The sequence below is a fragment of the Anomaloglossus baeobatrachus genome, chromosome 3 (genome assembly GCF_048569485.1).
Source record: "Anomaloglossus baeobatrachus isolate aAnoBae1 chromosome 3, aAnoBae1.hap1, whole genome shotgun sequence".
NCBI lineage: Eukaryota > Metazoa > Chordata > Amphibia > Anura > Aromobatidae > Anomaloglossus > Anomaloglossus baeobatrachus.
This window is the reverse complement of record NC_134355.1, coordinates 350422758-350445173: the sequence shown is the minus strand read 5'-3', so window position 1 is coordinate 350445173 and position 22416 is coordinate 350422758. Positions and strand designations below refer to the sequence as shown.

At 41.9% G+C, this 22416-nt stretch overlaps 1 protein-coding gene across 5 annotated transcripts in view; it reads left to right on the top strand.

Annotated features, from left to right (window-relative positions):
- The window catches only part of KLHL32 (kelch like family member 32), a 437153-nt gene extending 416303 nt beyond the window's left edge, over nucleotides 1-20850 (top strand). For all 5 annotated transcript variants that reach the window (XM_075338390.1, XM_075338392.1, XM_075338391.1 and 2 more), the window contains 3 exons: nucleotides 5470-5662; nucleotides 7854-7948; nucleotides 19947-20850. In XM_075338390.1, the coding sequence (XP_075194505.1) occupies nucleotides 5470-5662; nucleotides 7854-7948; nucleotides 19947-20108 (450 nt within the window). In that variant the 3' untranslated portion in view covers nucleotides 20109-20850. The remainder of the gene's footprint in view (nucleotides 1-5469; nucleotides 5663-7853; nucleotides 7949-19946) is intronic.
- The last annotated feature ends 1566 nt before the right edge of the window (nucleotides 20851-22416 follow it).

Below are 22416 nucleotides of genomic sequence, written 5' to 3'. Positions count from 1 at the left end.
TTAATTTATATAGCGCTATTAATTCCACAGCGCTTTACATACATTGGCAACTCTGTCCCCATTGGGGCTCACAATCTAGAGTCCCAATCTATATGTCTTTGGAGTGTGGGAGGGAACCCATGCAAACACGGGGAGAACATACAAATTCCTTAAAGATGGTGTCCTTGGTGGGATTTGAACCCAGGACCCCAGCGCTGCAAAGCTGCAGTGCTAACCACTGAGCCACTGTGCCGCTCCTATATTTCTATTAACAGGTTACAGATCTGAGTGAGGACTTGTTTTTTTTGTGCATTAAATTAAAGCTTTTATTGGGAACATTTTACATAAAATTTTGGTTCACATTCATCTCCTGTTATGACGGGATTTATACTAACGTGCACTCACACAGCCGTAGATTCTCTCATGTGAGAAAATTGGGACGATTATGTTCATATCACTCAGATAAAACTCTGCCAGTATTTGATCAGTGTCATCTTATTATGATCCGATTCTCTTACATGAGAGAATTGGAGCATAGGTACAGAGAAGACAGAGAACTTATTTTCTCCATCTTCTCGATTGTCTGTAACTGCAATCATCAGACTAAACTTAGATGACATCTGAGTACAGTTCAGTGGTTCCCATAGACTAGCATGGGTGTGTGTGATCTGAATATCGAAGACACTCCAAATATGTTGCAATTGTTTTCTGGTGCAGAACTGGCATGAAAAAAAAATGCAGATCTGCACTGCTGCATAGTATAAGGGCGGCGTCACACGGTACGATATATCGGGCGATATGTCGTCGGGGTCACGAATTCCGTGACACACATCCAGCATCGTTAGAGATATCGTAGCGTGTGACACCTACGAATGACTGTGAACAAGCAAAAATATTCACCTTATTGTTGCTCGTTGACGTCGTTCATTTTCATAAAGTCGTTCCTCCTTCTGTGCGCCTGTTGTTCGTTGTTCCCGAGGTAGCACACATCGCTCCATGTGACACCCCGGGAACGACGATCACAGCTTACCTGCGTCCCGCCGGCAATGCGGAAGGAAGAAGGTGGGTGGGATGTTACTTCCCGCTCATCTCCGCCCCTCCGCTTCTATTGGGCAGTCGCTGTGTGATGTCGCTGTGACGCCGAATGTCCCTCACCCTTCAGGAGGAGGATGTTCGCCACCCACAGCGAGGTCGTTCGGGAGGTAAGTACGTGTGACGGGGGTAAACGACTTTGTGCACCACAGGCAACAAATTGGCCGTGACGCACAAACGACGGGGGCGGGTGCGATCGCTCATGCGATCGCCCAATATATCGTCCCGTGTGACGCCGCCCTAACACTCATTTGAGTAGTATCCAATAAAACATCGTATAGCACTCGGCCGTGAGTGAGCCCTAAATCTCCGAATGATTTGATTCAGATGACACCCCCGAGGTATCCATTCACTATATTGAGGCACTCTGGACTTCATCTGGTCTCTGTTCAGTGGTGTCTGTCTTTTCAGAAGTGCACAAAACTGTGGTCGACCATGCTTTTATGGACCACTGGAAAGAAGGACACCGCCAGGTCATAGGACAGACTGATTCCAAGGTGACTCCCTCTGCCTCATTATAGTGAATTTTCTGTCAAGGGCATAGTCTGAATCACATATTTCAGAGATTTACATGGAAAGCCCCCATGTAAGCATTTAGCGTAGAGCACAGGATACAGTCAGGGCCAGAAATATTTGGACAGTGACACACGTTTTGTTATTTTAGCTGTTTACAAAAACATGTTCAGAAATACAATTATATATATAATATGGGCTGAAAGTGCACACTCCCAGCTGCAATATGAGAGTTTTCACATCCAAATCGGAGAAAGGGTTTAGGAATCATAGCTCTGTAATGCATAGCCTCCTCTTTTTCAAAGGACCAAAAGTAATTGGACAAGGGACTCTAAGGGCTGCAATTAACTCTGAAGGCGTCTCCCTCGTTAACCTGTAATCAATGAAGTAGTTAAAAGATCTGGGGTTGATTACAGGTGTGTGGTTTTGCATTTGGAAGCTGTTGCTGTGACCAGACAACATGCGGTCTAAGGAACTCTCAATTGAGGTGAAGCAGAACATCCTGAGGCTGAAAAAAAAGAAAAAATCCATCAGAGAGATATCAGACATGCTTGGAGTAGCAAAATCAACAGTCGGGTACATTCTGAGAAAAAAGGAATTGACTGGTGAGCTTGGGAACTCAAAAAGGCCTGGGCGTCCACGGATGACAACAGTGGTGGATGATTGCTGCATACTTTCTTTGGTGAAGAAGAACCCGTTCACAACATTAACTGAAGTCCAGAACACTCTCAGTGAAGTAGGTGTATCTGTCTCTAAGTCAACAGTAAAGAGAAGACTCCATGAAAGTAAATACAAAGGGTTCACATCTAGATGCAAACCATTCATCAATTCCAAAAATAGACAGGCCAGATAAGGCATATGGCTACAGGCTGCAGCCACCAGCCTTTTGGGTATCTTGGCTGTGTGTCAAAATAAGAAGGGCCCAACTCCGCTTTTTTTTTTCTTTTAGTTATTTAAATCAATAATTAAAAAAAACGGTGTGTTGTTTCCTACAATATTGATACCCAGCCATGATAAACCCAACAGCTGGGTGCTGGTTTTCCCAGGCTGGGGAGACCCATGGCTATTGAGCCCCCCAGCCTAAAAATAGCAGCCTGCAGCCACTCAGAACTGTCACATCCATTAGATGCACCAATTCTGGCACTTTACCCTGCTCATCCCGATTGCCCTGGTGCGATGGATTTCGGGGTAATATAAGGGGTTAATGACAGCTCACAGCTGCCATTAAGCCCTAAATTAGCAATATGAAGCATCTATGAGAATACTATAAGTGAAAAGAAATAAACACAAACACCGAAAAAATCCTTTATTTGAAATAAAATACAAAAAACCTACCGTCTTTCTCCAATTTATTAACTCCAAACACCCAGTTCCGACATAATCCACATGAGTTCCCACGACAATCTTGGCTCTGCTACATACTGAAATCACAGCACACAGGCACAAAACATGAGATTTGGTGCAAGAATTTGGTGTATAAATTTCAGCACCAAATCTGCGTCTCCTGGCAAAATATGTCATCAAAACTGCATACTGTTTTTATGTGTTTTTTTATGGCCAAGAGATGCAGTATTGCTGCAGGAATTTGGTGTACACATTTCAGCCCATTTTTGCATCTCTTGGCAAAAAAACCCATAATTTTCTGCCAGAGATGCCAGTCTCCTTGAACTCAGTTCACCCGAGGTGAGGTCACTGAGTTCAACAAGGTCATCTGAGGTCAGTTTATCTGCGGTCATAGGTGGGGTACCGTGGGAACCTCTAGGTGTGACCGCAGATAAACTGAGTGACATCACCACTCACAGCTGCGGCTCAGTCAGTCTCTGCCTGAAGCCACAATGTGCGGTGATGTTCTGTTCCCGCGCGCTGTGACTTCACTTATGTAGCAGAGCAGGGATCATCTAGACAGATGTTCAGGATTAAGTCCAGTCCCAAGCCTGTTTTTTTTTTTGAAAATCCAGTTGGACCCACTAATTCCGAATGTCTGCAGGTTCGTGCATCTCTATTAGCCATCAATGTAACTCTTTAATGTAATATTAGTTACTACTGTTGCTCCTGAATGTAATATTACCTGCTACTGTTTCCTGAATACAATGTTAATTGCCACTGTGCATCCTGAGTACATTCTTAGCCACCATTGTGCCTCTTGAACGAAGCAAAAAATCCATCCATCCTTTTGTGAATGGCACCAGCTGTGCCAAGGCTTCACATCGTTGTGCCAGTGCAATCATAGAAAAGAGGCTAAGTATCAAGGTAAAAACTACCTATGGATTTCTGAAGAAACAGTACTTTTATTCAATTGTATCCATGTCCCAAGGATGTGGATTTAATTAAATATATTGGTCAACTACAGGAAACCATGATTGGCTCTTTGATTTGCTGGTTGGTAGTAGTGGAGAGAAAAAATGGCAACATCTTTTAGGAGAAGATGGCTACTTCTCAGTTACCTTTCAATAGCAGGCAATTTTACAATAAGCTTTATAACACAGAATTACTAAATATATTTATATATATATATATATATACATATATATATATATATATATATATATATATATATATATATATATATATATATATATATATATATATATACTGTATACTGTATATACACACAATTCCTATATATATATACACACATACAGTGTATGCACACAATTCTCAACATTGCAATCTCAGAATCAATAGACATATTAGTAATATGTAATGATGGAAAAATTGAAACAAAATTTTCAAAACATCTCAATTTATTTAGTATGGAGTATGAGTGACACACACATAAAATTCGGTACATACACATTGCCATGCTGTTAGTGAGGTTATTAACAGTTGCCTGAGGAATATTCATCCATGTGGAATGGACTCGGGCTTGCAAATCATCAAGATCTGTTAATGGCAAACTCCCTTTGCGATTATCAATTTATGGTGTCCCAGGTGTGCTCAATGGGAGACCAGTCCAAAGACACTTCAGGCCATGTTAACAAATTTAGGCCCCATATGCTGCTCACAGTAGCACAAACAACTTGCGGCCTGGTGTTGCCATGTTGAAAAACAGTTCCAGGGACACTTTGCAGAAACACATGCCAAGGTCAGACTTCACCACTCTTCCCTAAAAAAAAATACAAAAAAAAATCAACAAAATGTTGTATGTACCCCCTAAGTGAAAATGTCAGTCTCATTGATTTAAAAGTAAAACTTCCTCGGCAATGGCAATACAAATCAGATGAGATTTTAAAAATGTAATTGACTTAGCTGGTGCTGTGTATTTTCTGCATGGAAATCTGCGTAGTGTGCATTCTGTCCTTTAAAATGATGAACTCCACTTCTGGTGTAACACATCATCATCCTCTACTAATCTTTTTCCTGTGCGGCAGCACTCCTGGCAGTTGGCAGCATTCAGTTGGACAAGACCAGATAGCCGAAGCCTAAAATGCAGAGCGTATAGTGAGGGGACGCAGCAGCACCCCATAATTTTCAGGATTGTTGGTCTCCCACTGATCATAAAATATAATGTGTAAAGATATGTAAAGGTTGAACATAGCCATTTTCGCTCACTACAATATCTTACAAATTTATTACATATAAGCAACAGGGAATGGAAAAATGTAACATTATGTGCAAGAAATGTGATCACTCTGTTTTTATTTTTCCATCATTTTCCAAAATAATTTTTGACAATTGCATAAAAAAATGCATTTTTTTTGTGATTTCCTGGCCCCCAAGAAATGCAGCAGGATCACACTGTATGCACATAATGTTGCTGAGTTTTTAGGAAATCTTCTGGATGCAAGAGCCAAGGTAAAGGAATTGAGTAATTAATCTTCTTACTGTGAATATATCTGTAACCACTGCAGGATGCCAAAGCAATTGCTAATTTGTATTTTCCAGAATAAGTGGATTAGTCGCAGCCCTATGCTGCAGAGAAGAGTTTACCATGCCATGGCAGCCGTCCAAAGGAAGCTTTATGTCCTGGGTGGAAACGATTTAGATTACAACAATGATAGGATCTTGGTGCGACACATAGACTCTTACAATATTGACACGGACCAGTGGACACGCTGTAACTTTAACTTACTTACAGGTGGGTATTTGCCAAGAATATTCAGTTTTTTTATTGCCATGATATACAGTACGTAAATTGTCTGTATAGTCCAGTAAGTGACAGATCACTGGAATCACTGTCTCTACATAATGCTGCTTTGCAGTGGGGTAGCAAAAACTTGCAGTCAGAATACATCAAACGTTTCCCAATATCTCCTTAGGTAAATATTCTCTTCTTTGTACCCTGATCCACTTCTCGTTTTGGTAGACAAACTAGCTCTGGGTAACCTGTTTCATGATGGAAAACCGTAAAAAGATAAATAAATTGACAACAGTGTTTAGTAATCAATCCAGATCTCCTTATATGTATCTGGACATTGTTCTCACACCACCACTAAACAAGTTAAAAAATTACAAAAAGTCATGGTCTGTTTGATTTAGGGACTGTAGAAAAATGCTTGGAAGCTTGCCCACCACTCACAGTATTACCATGATGTTGAATGAACCACCACTTATAACCAAATCTCACAGAAAACACCAATTTATGGTAGTATATACAGAGGATGATATATATATTGAATACGTCATAGATTTTCTAAGTAAATATATTTGTAAAGGTGTTATTGACATGAATTTCTCATCAGATGTTGGTAATAACCCATCCAATCCACACAGGTAAATAAATAAAAAATCAAAGCATAGATATCCATAAGTTAAGCTTTGTGTAATAATGAGAAATGACACAGAGAAAAAGAATTCAACATGCTCACTAAAATTTAATTAATACTTTCTACAAAAGCCTTTATTGGTAATGACAGCTTCAAGACTCCTTCTTTATGGAGAAACTAGTTGCATGCATTGCTCAGGTGTGATTTTGGTCATTCTTCCACACAATCACTCTTCCATTCCTGAAGGTTCTGTGGGCTCCTTCTAAGAACTCTGGCCTTTTAGTTCCTTCCATATTTTTTCTAATGGATTCAGGTCAGGTGATTGGCTGGGCCATTCTAGCAGCTTTATTTTCTTTCTCTGAAACCATTGTTACCTTGGCTGTGTGTTTGGGATCATTGTCTTGCTGAAATGTCCACTCTCATTTCATCATCTTCCTCCTGGCAGATGGCAGACGATTTTTATCAAGAATGTCTAGGTACATTTATCCATTCATCCTTTCTTCAATCATATGAAGTTTGCCAGTGGCGTATGCTGAAAAACAGTCCCACACCTGATGTTGCCACCTCAATACTTCACTATTGGTATGGGTTCAAAGGCATCCAAACATGGTGTGTATTATGGCATCAAAAGAGTTCAATTTTAGTCTCATTTCACCCGACTATATTCTCCTTGTATTTCACAGGCTTAACTAAATGTTAAGAAAGCTTTAAACAGACTTGAACATGCTTTTTGTTCAGTTATGGAGTCTTGCATAGTGAGCATCCATACAGGCCATGGGCACTGAGTCCATTACTTATTGTTTTCTTTGAAGCAATTGTACCTGCTTATTCCAGGACTTTCTGTAGCTCGCGACAGGAAGTTCTTGGCTCTTGGACAACTCGTCTGATAATTCTTTTCACTCCTCTATCTGAAATCTTGCTGGGAGCACCTGGTCGTGGCCAGTTTATGGTGAAATGTTGTTCTTACCACATCTTATGGCCCCAACAGTGCTTATTAAAGCCTTCAGTTGTTTAGAAATTTTGTAACCAATGCCATTTAGAGTCAGCTCACTGGGTTTACCCATCATGAGATGTTTCTTCTGTAGCACCTTGGTAATGAGACACCTTTTTATATGCTATCAGTTGAATAGCTGATAGTTTTCAATAAGTGGAAGGATTGTTTTTTGATTACTGATAGAGTTCAGCAGGTGACAGGCCTTTCCGTAACTTTTTGTGTTTTTCTTTCTTTGTGTTCAATACTTTTTCCTCATTATTACACAACTTAAATTACAGACACCTATGGTTTGATTTCTTTGCCTGAGCAGATTGGATGGGTTGTTACCGATATCTGATGAGAATCTCATGTCAATAGCAGCTTTGGAAATATATTTACTTAGAAAATTGTTGATGTGTTCAATACTTATTTTAACCATTGCATATGAATTATAACATAAGCTGGATAAACCAAATGAATTGCCCATAAATTTAAAATTATTCAGTTTCCTACATAAGATGAAATAATAGGCAATGTTATGTGGCAAATGTACAGCATAATCAGTAGTTTATTTTTTTGTTAATATTAAGGGCAAAATGAATCTGGAGTTGCTGTTCATAATGGAAGAATTTACTTGGTTGGTGGTTATTCAATTTGGACAAATGAACCTTTAGCATGTATACAGGTAAGATGTATTTTCTACATATTCTGTCATGGTGTTCAGAAATTGTTACTAGTGATGAGCAAGCACTACCATGCTTGTGTGCTCAGTACTTGTAACGAGCAGTTGGATGTGTCTATGGGTGCAACTCGAGTATCCGAAAATAATGGAAGTCAATGTGAAACTCAAGCATTTTTCTGGAAGATTTCATGGAAAAATGCTTGAGTTCCCCATTGACTTTCATTATACTCGAGTCGTGTCCATCCGAGCACCCAACTGCTTGTTACGAGTACCAAGCATGGTAGGGGTCACTCATCACTAGTTGCCACCACTCACATAAGTCCTAAATCCCTTGCAGTCTAATTTCCATATTTCAAAAACACACAAAAGCTAGTTTCAAACATCTGACTTTCAGTCTCTAAACGGATGTATACTGATGTCTGGATTTGCCATGAAGTATGGACTGGTTGAAGTTCTCCTGACTCTCAGACTGCTGAGTTTAGGTCAGGAGACCAGAGGCCAATCCAGACATTGTAGCCAGTACATGGACCGTAAAATTTGGATGAGTGAACAGTCCTCAAGGTGCATTTACACAAATGCAGCATGACCATAAAAAACTGAAGAGCACCATTCTTGTGCCAAGCATGTCATACAACTACAGTGTTTGGCTGCAAGACTTCAGCAGATGACAGAAATTTAAAGTGAGTTACAGTATAGTTATTGGAAAACATTAAACCCATCACAATATTTTACGACTTTTTTAAAGAATTGGTGGAAGTCATCAAAAGGAAAATACAGGCCATTGTGCTGTTAAGTCCTATTGATGGAACATCTTAGATACAAATATTAATGTAGTAACAGTACTGAGCAATAGAAAAAAAACAACTTGCTTTAACAGTATGGTGATGTGCAGTGGTCATTTTTGGAGAATTCCATACAGTAAGTGCGCAGTACATGTCTATCACCAAGGCTGAGTGGCAATCAGTAGGACAATTTCCTTATTGAAGCCCAGTGCTTTGACTCAGTGGACCAGCTTCATTTTAATCACTAGTCTTTTCTTCTTCTTTCCAAGTTCATTCTTCTATTTTCGAGTGATTGAACGGCAACACTTTTGCAGAACTGGAATGATCAGGCCGAATGATTTGTTCGCTATAACCTGTGTTAGCTGTCATTGTTTTTAGCCAGCAACCTCATCTCAGCTAAGGGCTATGCAGTCAAGTGGGGCAGACTGCATTTTACAGTCAGGTTGAAAGAAATCTGAACTTGATGTAAATATACATGAAGAAAACAAACCATACTGTCCAAAGAAAAAAATGAGATGCAGGCCTTTTATTTTGGTTTTTTTTTTTGCATTCTATAAATTTATTTCATACACAATTTAGCTTGGACAGTCCTAGTAAATTACTAATCAGTGTGTACTCTATATAGTAGATCACCTTGAGAGACCTACACAGATATAGTACAGTAGTACATTGCATAGACTGAAGTTTTCTAATATATCAAAATCTCTTCTGCAGCCACAAATTATTGAAATGTAGTGAATGTAGGAAGCCAATTGTACAGAATGAAACACACAGAACATGTATGACAGTAGAGTTTTATCCGCCTTTGTCTTAAACAGAGGTAAATCACTCCATAAAATTTAACAGTAGGTTTTTGGCCAATCATGAAAATCCTCATGCTTTTCCTTATGGTTGCATAAGGGCTAAGCTAAATAATAACGACGGTAATATAAAGGAAGAATGTATCATAATTTTAATAGAACAAACAGTGCTTTGCAAAAGTATCCACCCCCTTGGCTTTTTTTGTTACATTACAACCAGTGTTTAAATGTTTTTGTAATCCAATTTATGTGTGACGCATCAGCATGAAGTAGTCTAAGTTGGGAAAGTGAACTGGAAAATATATAGGCAAAAATTACATTTATGGATTGAAATAAATAAAAATTGTCATGGTCATGCACATATGTATTCACTCCTTTTACTATGAAGCCTCTAAAAATTTCTGATTCCAGCAATTACCTTGATAGGTCACATGCTTAATGAAAGGAAGCTCACCTGTGTGTAATCTAAGTATCACAGGGTCTGTCAGTATACACACCTTTTCTGAAAAGCTACAGAGAATGCAATACCATAAAGCAAGGAGCACCACTAACCAAACAATACCATGAAGACCAAGGAGATCGCCAAACAAGTCAGAGACAAAGTTGTTGAAAAGTACAAGTCAGGGTTGTGTTCTAAAAAAATATCCTAATCTCTGATGATCCCTGGAGCACCACCCACAAAATCTATTATCATCAAATATAAAGAACATGGTACCACAACAAACCTGGATAGAGATGGCCAGCCACCAAAACTCTCAGGATCTGCAAGGAGGGCATTAATCAGAGAGGCAGGACAGACACCAAAGGTCACTCTGAAGGACCTGCAGAGTTTCCAATCAGAGTCTGGAGTATCTGTCCATACAACCACAATAAGTTGTACACTCTATAGAAGTAGCCTTTATGGAAGAGGGGTGTGAAAAAAGCCTTTAATAAAGGCCGCTTTACACGCAGCGACATCGCTACCGATGTCGCTAGCGATCGCACCCACTCCCGTCGTTTGTGCATCACGGGCAAATCGCTGCCAGTGGCGAACAATATGTCTTGGACGCATCACACGTACTTACCTTCCTAATGACGTCGCTGTGACCGGCAAACAAACTCTTTTCTAAGGGGGAGGTTCGTGCGGCGTCACAGCGATGTCACACAGTGGGCCACCAATAGACGTGGAGGGGCGGAGAGCAGCCGCATTAACGTCACGCCCACCTCGTTGCCGGAGGATGCAGGAACGCTGTTGTTCGTCGTTCCCGAGGTGTCACACGTAGCGATGTGTGCTGCCTCAGGAACGACGAACAACCTGTGTACCAAACGAGCAACGATATTTGGGAAATGAACGACGTGCCAACAGTCAACGATTTTGGTAAGTATTCTGATCATTAGCGGTCGCTCGTAGGTGTCACACGCAACAACGTCGCTAACAAGGGCGGATGTGCGTCACAAATTCCGTGACCCCAGCGATATCTTGTTAGCGATGTCGTTGCATGTAACGGGGCCTTTAGAGGCAAAAATTGGAATGCTCGTTTTGATTTTGCAAAAAGACATGTGGGAGACTCCTCAAAACTATGGAGGAAGGTGCTGTGGTCAGATGAGACAAAAATTGAACCACAGGTCATCAACCGAAGAACACTATCCCCACACTGAAAAATGGTCGTGGCAGCATCATGCTGTGGGGATGTTTTTCAGCAGTGACAATGATGTGGAAAATGATCCAAGTAGAGGGGACATGGATGGTGTGAAATACAGGGATATTCTTGAGTAAAGCCTGTTTAAGTCAGGCAGTGATTTGAGACTGGGACAGAGGTTCACCTTTCAACAAGACCATGACCCAAAGCATAGTGCTAAAGCAACACTCGAGTGGCTTAAGAGGAAACCTGTAAATGTATTGGAGTGGTCTAGTTAAAGCCTAGACCTTCGTCCAATTGAGAATCTGTGGTCAGACTTGAGCATTGCTGTTCACCAGAGGACACCATCTCAGGGCAGAGTCACACTTGCGTATGACTCGAACAAGTGCAATGTGAGAAAATCTTGCATTGCACTCTACCCCATGTAAGACAATGCTGCAGCCCAGATCTACGTGGCTAGCACAGCGGTGGAAACCGTTGCTTCATAGATTCCATAAAGATGGTGCCAACTCACTAGAGCTTTACAAATACACAGCGGTGGATACCGCCTTCGATAGAGCCTTATCTTACAGCACATATCTAGTGCTTTATAAATACATAGCGGTGGATACCGCTTTTAATAGAGCCTTATCTCACAAGAGCATACCTAATAGCGCTTTGCACATGTTCCCTACTCAAGGAATTTCTATGGTTTGAAGGTATAACTCATTTGTTGGTCATTGACAAAGGCTATGTTCTGGGCTGAAAAGTCTGATGCAGTAAGACTGAATGTTTAATACATTTTCCAAGTTTTTCACTTTAATATGGGAGTGCATCTTTTCTATTATTAGTCAGTGATTTGAGACCGGGACAGAGGTTCACCTTCCAACAAGACAAAGACCCAAAGCATAGTGCTAAAGCAAAACTCGAGTGGCTTAAGAGGAAACTTGTAAATGTATTGGAGTGGCCTAGTTAAAGCCTAGACCTTCGTCCAATTGAGAATCTGTGGTCAAACTTGAACATTGCTGTTCACCAGAGGCAACCATCTAAGGGCAGAGTCACACTTGCGTATGACTCGCATTGCATCTCGCATTGCACTCGACCCCATGTAAGACAATGCTGCAGCTCAGATCTATGTGTTTTTTTCTCAGCCCTAATTGGACTGAGGAAAAAAATCACACCATGCTGGGATTGTCTGCGAGAGCCGTATCATTCGCACCCATTCAAGTGTATGGGTGCGAGAGAAACATCGCACTGCACTTGTATGTTTTCCAAGTTGCACAGGCTGACAATGGAGGAGATGGGAGATTAACCACTCCCTCTCCCCTGCAGCACCTGCCCTCTCCTTCGCAACTGTGACCTGATCGCAAGATTGGGTCATAGTCGCATGACACTCGGCTCACGCTCGCAGCAGAGTCTGAGCCAAGGGTCATTAGCAGCATATTGCATCCGTTGCTCTTGCATCGGATGCCATACACTTATGTGACTCCAGCCTTACTTGAAGGAGCTGGAGAAGTTTTGCATTGAGGAATGGGCAAAAATCCCAATGGCAAGATGTTGAAAGCTCATAGAGACTTACCCAAAGCGATTTGCAGCTGTAATTGCTGCAAAAGGAGACTCTACAAAGTATTGGCCTTCAGTGGGAGGGGGGGTGAATAGTTATGCATACTGATTTTCTAAGCTATTGTGTCCTATTTTTGGTTTGATTCCCAATAAAAAGAAAACCAAATGTTCACAGTGTTTACATGAACTGATGCAAACCCTTAAAAAACCCTCAAAAAACAGTCAAATTCCAGTTTGTGAGGTAGCAAAACACAAAAAATGCCAAGGGTGGTGAATACTTTTGCAAGGAACTGTTATCCATTATTTAATTTTCATTATAATCCACCTCCTAACATTTTCTTATTGCGAATGGGTTCCTACATGTAGCATATCTTTATTCATGGTGTTACGACATTTATGTTACTAAAAGAGTTGTTTAGATTTTACTATATCATGAATTTACAATTTATTTTTATTAGAGCCTGATAAAGACCTCAGTTTGAGGTTGAAATGTGTTGCTCATTGTATTATTAGAGTCCACCATTGTTTTCCTTTACCGTTGACTAGTATGCCCATTTGACGTTCGACTCATCGCACAGATAGTTTTGAATAATGCCATTAATTTTACCATACAAATAACAGTAGAAAGCATGTAGCATACATAATGTGAGGAACTTTGGTGTTTGGCCACATAGGATCACCATGTAGTAGGCGGTCGATGTTGATAGGAGAGTGCACACACACTGCATGAACTTAGCATGCGGTCACTGAGTGGCAGTGTTTACTTACACTCTATGGACTGTTGCAGTGTCAGTGTGTGCACGCTCTCATCCCTCTCTACTGTCAGCATCAGCCAGTCACTATTGTGTCATACGTGTGCAGTGGAGGTCGTATTGTGCCGTCAGAAGGTGTATGTAAACGAACCCTTAGTTCTGATTTGTCCAGACAGTTTTGACATTTAAGGTATAATTACTACCTGAACTCCCACAAAACACTACTATTTACAGTATGTCTACATAATATACATTTTTGCATGAATAGCCAATTCATAAGATAGAAAACCTACGTAAAGCTAATGTACAAAATGAGAAGACCTGGCTTATAGATGACATGTAGCACAACTTTGCAGTATGATGTAGTGACTAGCAATCAGCGAGCACTACCATGTTCGGGTACTCAAAACGAGCAGTCGGACGCTCAGACGGGCTTGACTTGTGTACCAAATATAAAGTAGGTCAAGAGGAAACTTGAGCGTTTTTCCATAAGATCTTCGTGAAAAGTGCTTGAGTTCCCCATTGACTTTCATTATACTCAGTACACGAGTTGAGCCTGTCTTAGTATCTGACTGCTTGTTACGAGTACCCGAACTTGGTTGTGCTCGCTCATCACTAGTAGTGAGAGTTAGCTGCAGTCCAGAAGACTGCACAATTTCATGCACGTCTAAGCATTTCGCTGGCCTGCAGTGGTGGGGTAGGAGAAGGAAAAAGAGAAAAACGTCAAGTTCCACAGTCTCAATCTAGCCTCCTCGCACTATGTTTACTATGTGAAGTACAGAGAAGGAACCATTCACAACTACTGTTACATAGGTTACTTTAAAAAATTACAGTAAATGTATACCTGCTGCTTAAAAGCCGAGTCAACGACACCAGCAGTGGGATACAGCTGGAAATTTACTACAGCTGGCTAGGATCAGATATAATTGTGACCTCTCAATCTTCTCCCTTGACGTTATGTCAATAATAACTACAGGATATGTAGGGTTAAACGGAGGGCACTGCAGCACTCTCAGCAAACACTAATTTAAAAAAAAATGTAGTTATTTGTACCCGAAAATGGATGCATTAAAAATTACAAGTCATCCTGCAAAAGATCAAACTCTCATACTGCTAGAATGCCGTAAAATATTATTTTATGCCTTTTGCAATACGATGATAAAATAATTAAAAAAAAAAAAAAATTGTGTGTCCACAAAAGTTTAAACAGTTAGGAATTTTCCCTTTAGGTCAGGGCTGGGGAACCTCCGGCCCGCGGGCCGTATACGGCCCGTGACGACTTTTTACGCGGCCCCTGGGCACATTCCCAGGAACCGCAGTGCTCTGGCGGCAGCCGCACTTTTTCCGGCTGCCAGCCTTTTAAATCCCACTGACTGATGCCCTGTGGGTAGATGCTAGAATATATGGGCTCCATCCAGATCCTGACTTCAGCCTGTACATTCTAAACAGACTCACTACTAAAAGCTAGAATGTACAGGCTCCTTGCAGGACCTGACTGCAGCCCATAAATTCTAGGCTTAACCCCGGCCTGTGCTAGCGTGCTCTGGTGGGCGGGGTAAGCAGCACACTGTGATAAAGTCACAGAAGAGCTGCAGCAGATTTACCGACCTCGCGGACATGTGCTGTGCTGTGTGACTCCTCCCCCCAACCGCAGTACTGTGAGTACTCAACCCATCGCTGCCCCCCCGCTCAGTGCTGTCTACCCCCTAGTACTGTGTGTACCCCCCTCATGCTGTCTGTACCCCCCGGTGCTGTGTGCAACCCTACTACTGTGTACCCCTCAGTAGTCTGTACCCCCTAATGCTGTGTGTACCCCTATTACAGTGTACCCCCCAGTGCTGTGTACCCCCTAGTACAGTGTGTACCCCCTAATGCTGTGTGTACCCCCTAGTGCTGTGTACTCCCCTGGGTGATGTCTATGCGCCCCAAGTGCTGTCCGCATCACCTAATGCTGTCCATGCTGCCAGTAGTGCTGTTCATGCCATGGTCAGTGCTGTCCGTGCCCCCCTTATGCTGTCCGTGCTCCCCAGTGCTGTGTGCCACCCCTAGTACTGTGTACCCCTCAGTTCTGTGTACCCCCTAGTACAGTATGTACCCCCTAATGCTGTGTGTACCCCCCAGTGCTGTGTACTCCCTAGTACTGTGTGTACCCCCTAGTACTGTGTTTACCCCCCCAGTGCTGTGTAACCTCCCACTGCTATCCGTGCCCCCCAGTGCTGTCCGTACCCCCCTGGGTGATCTCTATGCTCCCCCAGTGCATGTCCATGCTGCCAGTAGTGCTGTTCATGCCATGGTCAGTGCTGTCCGTGCCCCCCTTATGCTGTCCGTGCTCCCCAGTGCTGTGTGCCATCCCTCAGTACTGTGTACCCCTTAGTGATCTGTACTCACCACTGCTGTCTGCACTAGGGGGCATAGTCCGTGCCCACCTGGTGATGTTTATGCTCCAGCAGTCCTGTCTGTGCCTCCCTAGTGATGCCACCTATTGCTGCACGTGCTGCTACCTATTGCTGTCCATGCTGCCACCTAGTGCTGTCCGTGTCTCCGCCAGTGCTGTCCTTGTCCCCAGCCATGTCTGCGCCACCATCAGGGCTGTCCATGCCCCTCTAGTGATGTATATGCCACAGCATCTCCTGTGATGTATACGCCCCCCAGGCCCTCCTGTGATGTACATGCTCCAGCCTCTCCTGTAGCCTCTCCTGTGATGTGTATGCCCCAGCCCCTCCTGTGATGTACAGTATATGCCCCAGCCTCTCCTGTGATGTATATGCTCAAGCCCCTCCTGTGATGTGCACTCCCAATGTCGCCTGTAATTTATGCTCCCCAGCATCTCCTGTGATGTGTATGCCCCCAGCATCTCCAGACTGAGACAAATCTGGAAAAGCAGTTGTGAAAAACAAGATGATCAATATCACCGAACATCACAGCCGCACCAAAGAGAAGCTCCAGCCACCACATTAGGGGTGCATTAACTGTTTGACCAAATATAGCCGGGTAATTTTGAAGTTGATAATTTGTTGCAGTCCCCGAAGGTTGCTAGAAAATTCCAAATGGCCCCCGGCAGTAAAAAGGTTCCCCACCCCTGCTTTAGGTTAACACGTGGAAATATTTGTATGCAGATTTTACAAAATTCTCTCCATCTTGCTAAACAAGCCTATTTCACCAACCTCATCACATCACTATCTGACATTTCTAAATGACCCTTTCAAATTTTCCACTCCCTCCTGAACCCTGAAGTACAGACCCCCGTCATCAACCACAGTGCTGGCAACCTAACAATCAATTAGAACATTTTTGCTTAAATCCCTCACAGCTTGGATCCCTTTCCCTTCTGCATTTCAAGCACTCTCATGCTCACTTTCAACCTTTGAACCTGTCATAGAAGTAGTTACCAGGCTACTTCTCGTCCTACAATTTGCACCAGTACCATCTGTATACTGATGATACACATTTATACAACTGATCTCTTGACTTCACCCCCACCTTAATGCAAATTATCATGGGCTGTCTGTGGTCTCTACCATCATGTCCTCCCTCTTTCTGAAACTAAATCTCCCCAAAACTGAATTTCTTGTGTTTCATCCCTTTACTAACCCACCTATATCTGATATAGCAATTTCTTTGGGTGGTTCAACTAGAATTCCCAAGCAGCATGCATGCTCTCCTGGGGTCATATTTGATAACAAACTTTATTCCCTCTATACAATCATTCAGTAGCGTATGTCACCTGCACCTTAAATCATCTGACCTTTTCTCACCTTTGAAACTGCAAACACTTTTATTGTTCGCTCTTATTCATTGTCATCTGGACTACTACAACTCTTTAATAATCAGTCTTCCTCTTACTAAAGCTTCTTCTCTCCAATCCATCCTGAATGCAGCTGGGAGAGTCATATTCCTGTCCAGCTGCTACACCGATGCATTCACCTTGTGACAATCATTACACTGGTTACCTACAAGTGCATCTCAATAAATTTGAGTATCCTCAAAAAGTTATTTTATTTCAGTAATTCAATTCAAAAAGGGAAAAACATATTACATAGAGTAATTACAAACACACGGATCTATTTCAAGTATTTATTTCTGTTAAAGTTTATGATTATGGGTTACAGCCAATGAAAACCCTAAAGTCATTATCTCAGAAAATTAGATTATATAAGACCAACTGAAGAAATAATTTTAAACTCAGAAATGTTGGCCTACTGAAAAGTATGTACAGTAAATGCACTCAATACTTGGTCGGGGTTCCTTTTGCATGAATTACTGCATTATAACTGCAGCGTGGCATAGAGTCGATCAGCCTGTGGCACTGCTGAGGTGTTATGGAAGCCCAGGTTGCTTTGATAGCATCCATCGGCTCGTCTGCATTATATGGGTCTGGTGTCTCTCATCTTCCTCTTGACAATACCCTCTATGGGGTTTAGGTTTTTAACACGGATGTCACACGGACCCATGTAATTCTATTTTCTCCAGCAACACGGGTGTCACACACTGATGTTTTCCACGTGACATCAGTGTGACACGTACCAGAGAAAACATTGGGTCTTTTAAATCAAAAGATTTTCTATATTCACCTGTATCCAGTGATGTTTTCTTCAGCTCTGCTGCCTCCTGCTTCTAACCGCCGCTCATTATATTCAGTTATTATTCACTGCACTGAGGAGCTGGAAGCTGGAGCATCGCTGGGAACTTCAGTGCCAGGGACTGCATCACCGGGGACAGGTGAGTACCTAGCAGTGCGTGTGTGCGTGCGCAGTGAAGACCTGGAAGTTGGAGAATTGCGGGGACAGCATCGCCGGGGACACCATCCCGGAGGACAGCATCGCCGGTGACAGGTGAAGCAAGCAAGCATTGTGTGTACAGTGACGTCCAGGAGGTCATTGGAGTTTCCGATGAACTCTGATGAACCCGTGAAGTCACGTCCTGACACCCGCTGTAGCGCGGGTGTCATCAGAATGTCATTAGAGTTCATTGGGAACTCCAATGACCTCCTGGACGTCACTGCACACACACTGCTTCCTGGATACTCACCTATTATTGGCGATGCGGTCTCTGCAATGATCCAGCTTCCAGCTCCTCAGTGCAGTAAACAATGAATATAATGAGCAGCGGTCAGAAGCAGGAGGCAGCAAAGCTGAAAAAAACAGCGCTGGATACAGGTAAATATTGACCTGTGTTTTCTCCAGTACATGTTACACGTATGCAAACACAGATGTCACACGGGTTGACCATAACCATGCATGTGGCTTCAACCTGATTAAACACGGATGTCTGAAACCGGCGTTACCGCTCCAAACGATTCTGCGAGATCTACAACACAAAAAAGAGAGATTAAAGCCTATCCTACAAAGGCTTAGACCGGTATGAGACTTAAGGCCCTGTCACACACAGAGATAAATCTGCGGCAGATCTGTGGTTGCAGTGAAATTGTGGACAATCAGTGCCAGGTTTGTGGCTGTGTACAAATGGAACAATATGTCCATGATTTCACTGCAACCACAGATCTGCCAAAGATTTATCTGTGTGTGTGATGGGGCCTTTAGACCCATGCCTGCTTCCAACTGACACTAAGCTAACCGAGGAGGCCTGGTGCTGGTAGGCAACTAATAGTCTGCTGGGGAGGGGCCAACTTTCTTTGTAGAGATGTATTGTTAGTGTCAGCCTCCAGGTGGCAGCAGACTACCCATGGTTCCTCTTTCTCCCCAGTGAAACAACTGGGTTTGGCTGGCCAAATCTATCTTCTATCTGGCCAATCCACTTTCCAGGACACTATTCATGTAGGAATGCTCAGACCTGACACCCATAATGTGGTGGTGCACCATCACAGGTCCGAGCATTCCTACATGAACAGTGTCCTGGAATGTGGATTGGTCATCGTGGGCCAGTTGAAGGTCCACCAAGGTCTCCTGATCTGAATCCCTTAGACTTTTATCTTTGGGGTCATCTGAAGGCAATTGTCTATGCTGTGAAGATATAAGATGAAACAACGGATACAGGAAGCCTGTGCTAGCATTTCTTCTGTGGTGTCGCTATCACTGTGTCAAGAGTGGGAGAAGAGGGTTGCATTGACAATCCAACACAATGGGCAGCACTTTGAACACATTTTATAAGTGGTCATAAAATTGTAAATAACTAATGAATGAGTAAAGTTACGTTAAAACCAAGCACAAAATTGTTTTTCTTGTGAAATTCTCTAAGTTTGTTGTGTTACATGACCCTCTTCCCATTGGAAAAAATAAAAGTTGAATCCAAAATGGCTGACTTCCAAATGGCCGCCATGGTCACCAGCCATCTTGAAAAGTTTCCCCCCTCCCTACTAATGAGCCACAAACAGGAAATTGATATCACCAACCATTCCCATTTTATTTAGGTGTATCCATATAAATGGCCCACCCTGTATAGCAAATCCGACCCATGTCAACAATTCAAAACGATTTCTTATATACACAACACATTTTAAGCATACCTAACATTATATCTTATCTAATTAGTCTTTTCTTAAATTTTAGGTGCTGGACGTTAGCAGAGAAGGCAAAGAAGAAGTGTTCTATGGGCCTACACTACCTTTTGCCTCCAATGGAATAGCAACATGCTTTCTGCCGGCTCCGTACTTCACATGTCCTAATTTGCAGACTTTGCAGGTTCCACATCATAGAATAGGCACAATGTGAATCATTTCTTCACAAGATACAGAAATGTACACAACATATACAGTATATAGCTAGGTAATAAAAACCCAAACATCAAGGTCGGAGCCCTGCATTTATGTTCTATATAGCTATATATCTGCAACAGCCTGTGCCATTTGGCAAATTACTAATGCCATAAGCATCAAAATATATTCTACGACGTTCAGGGCAGACAATCATTGTGCCTGAAAACTTGTGTACAGTACTACAAAATGATTAATCACAGCATTACGATGCATAGGGAATAGTGGCTATGCAAAAGTGCTACTTTTTCACTATCCCTGTTCCTTTACGTACTAGATCAAAGGTAGAATGGTTAGGACAATATGCTCCAGTCACAGTTTGTCAGCTGCTCCACGGTCACTATGTTTGTAAGCTTCTGTACACTTTTACACTTTAATTTAGGAACAAAACGATTTTTAAAAGGGCAATACACAACGTTAAGAACTTCAAACATATGCAACTGCTTGGATGTATGCGTTGAGAAAAAGGGAATGTCGAACACAGAAGATCACTGTTATTTCATGCCGTGTAAATATTTTTCCGTATCGTCCAGTCCTATGTCAGACTTTGCAATGACTTTCATACTTAAGGAAAAAAAACAAAAACATAAAAAGGAATGGTGATAAACATTGTTAAACATTTCAAACCCATCAATTTTGCTGCTAATAAGTTACTGAACAGCGCACCTAAGTGCATATAAATAAAGACCGTTGTTCAATAACCAAGCATTGATCTCATCAATCTAGGGAACCACATCAGATAAGTGAATTACTACAGCATCAACTTTCATGTACAGTGTAACCATACACACATGGTTAAAATTGTTGGAACGCCTCGTTTAATGAAAGAAAAAACCATAATGGTCACAGAAATAACTTGAATCTGACAAAAGTAATAATAGATAAAAAAAAACAAAAAAAAAAAAACTATGAAAATGAACAAATGAAAGTCAGAAATTGCTTTTCAACCATGCTTCCACAGAATTAAAAATAAATAAATAAAACGATGGTACCCCTGAAAATAGTGTGACAAAAGGGAGATGTTACATTAAGGTATGTCCACCAATAAGCATCATAGGTGTCTACAATCTTGTAATCAGTCAGTAAGCCTGTATATAGGGCTACAGATGGTCACTGTGCTGTTTGGTGACATGGTGTGTATCACACTCAACATGGACCAGAGGAAGCGAAGGAAAACGTTGTCTCAGGAGATTAGAAAGAAAATTATAGACAAGCATGTTAAAGGTAAAGGTTAAGACCCTCTCCAAACAACTTGATGTTCCTGTGATTTCAGTTGCACATATTATTCAAAAATTTAAGATCCATGGGATTGTAGCCAACCTCCTTGGACGTGGCAGCAGAAGGAAAATTGATGACAAATCAAGGAGACAGATAATACGAATAGTAACAAAAGAGCCCAGAAAAACTTCTAAAGAGATTAAAGGTGAACATCAAGGAACATTAATGTCAGATCACACCATCCGTCGTTGTTTGAGTCAAAGTGGACTTCTTGGGAGACAACTACGGAGGACACCATTGTTGAGAAAAATAAAAAACCCACACTGGAATTTGCCAAACTACATGTTGACAAGCCACAAAGCTTCTGGGAGAATGTCCTATGGACAGATGTGGTAAAAATGGAACTTTTTGGCAAGGCACATCAGCTCAATGTTCACAGACGGAAAAATGATATATCAAGAAAAGAACACTGTCCCTACAGTGAAACATGGAGGAGGCTGTTATGTTCTGGGGCTGCTTTGCTGCATTTGGCACAGGGTGTCTTGAATCTGTGCAGGGTACAATGAAATCTCAAAACTATCAAGGGATTCTTGAGAGAAATGTGCTGCCCAGTGTCAGAAAGCTTGGTCACAGTCGCAAGTCATGGGTCTTGCAACAGGATAATGACCCAAAACACACAGCTAAAAACACCCAAGAATGGCTAAGAGGAAAACATTGGACTAGTCTGAAGTGGCAGTCTATGAGCCCTGACCTAAATCCTATTAAGCATGTTTGAAAACAGCTGAAACATGCTGTCTGGAAAAGGCAACCTTCAAACACGAGACTACTGGAGCAGTTAGCTCTTGAGGAGTGGCGAAAATACCTGTCGAGAGGTGCAGAAGTCTCATTGACAGTTACAGGAATCGTTTGATTGCAGTGATTGCCTCAAAATGTTGTACAACAAAATATTAAGGGACCATCATTTCTGTCCAGGCCTATTTCAATTTTTTTTAAATTATGTGGAAGCATGGTTGAAAAGCAACGTCTGCCTTTGTTCATTTTCATAGATT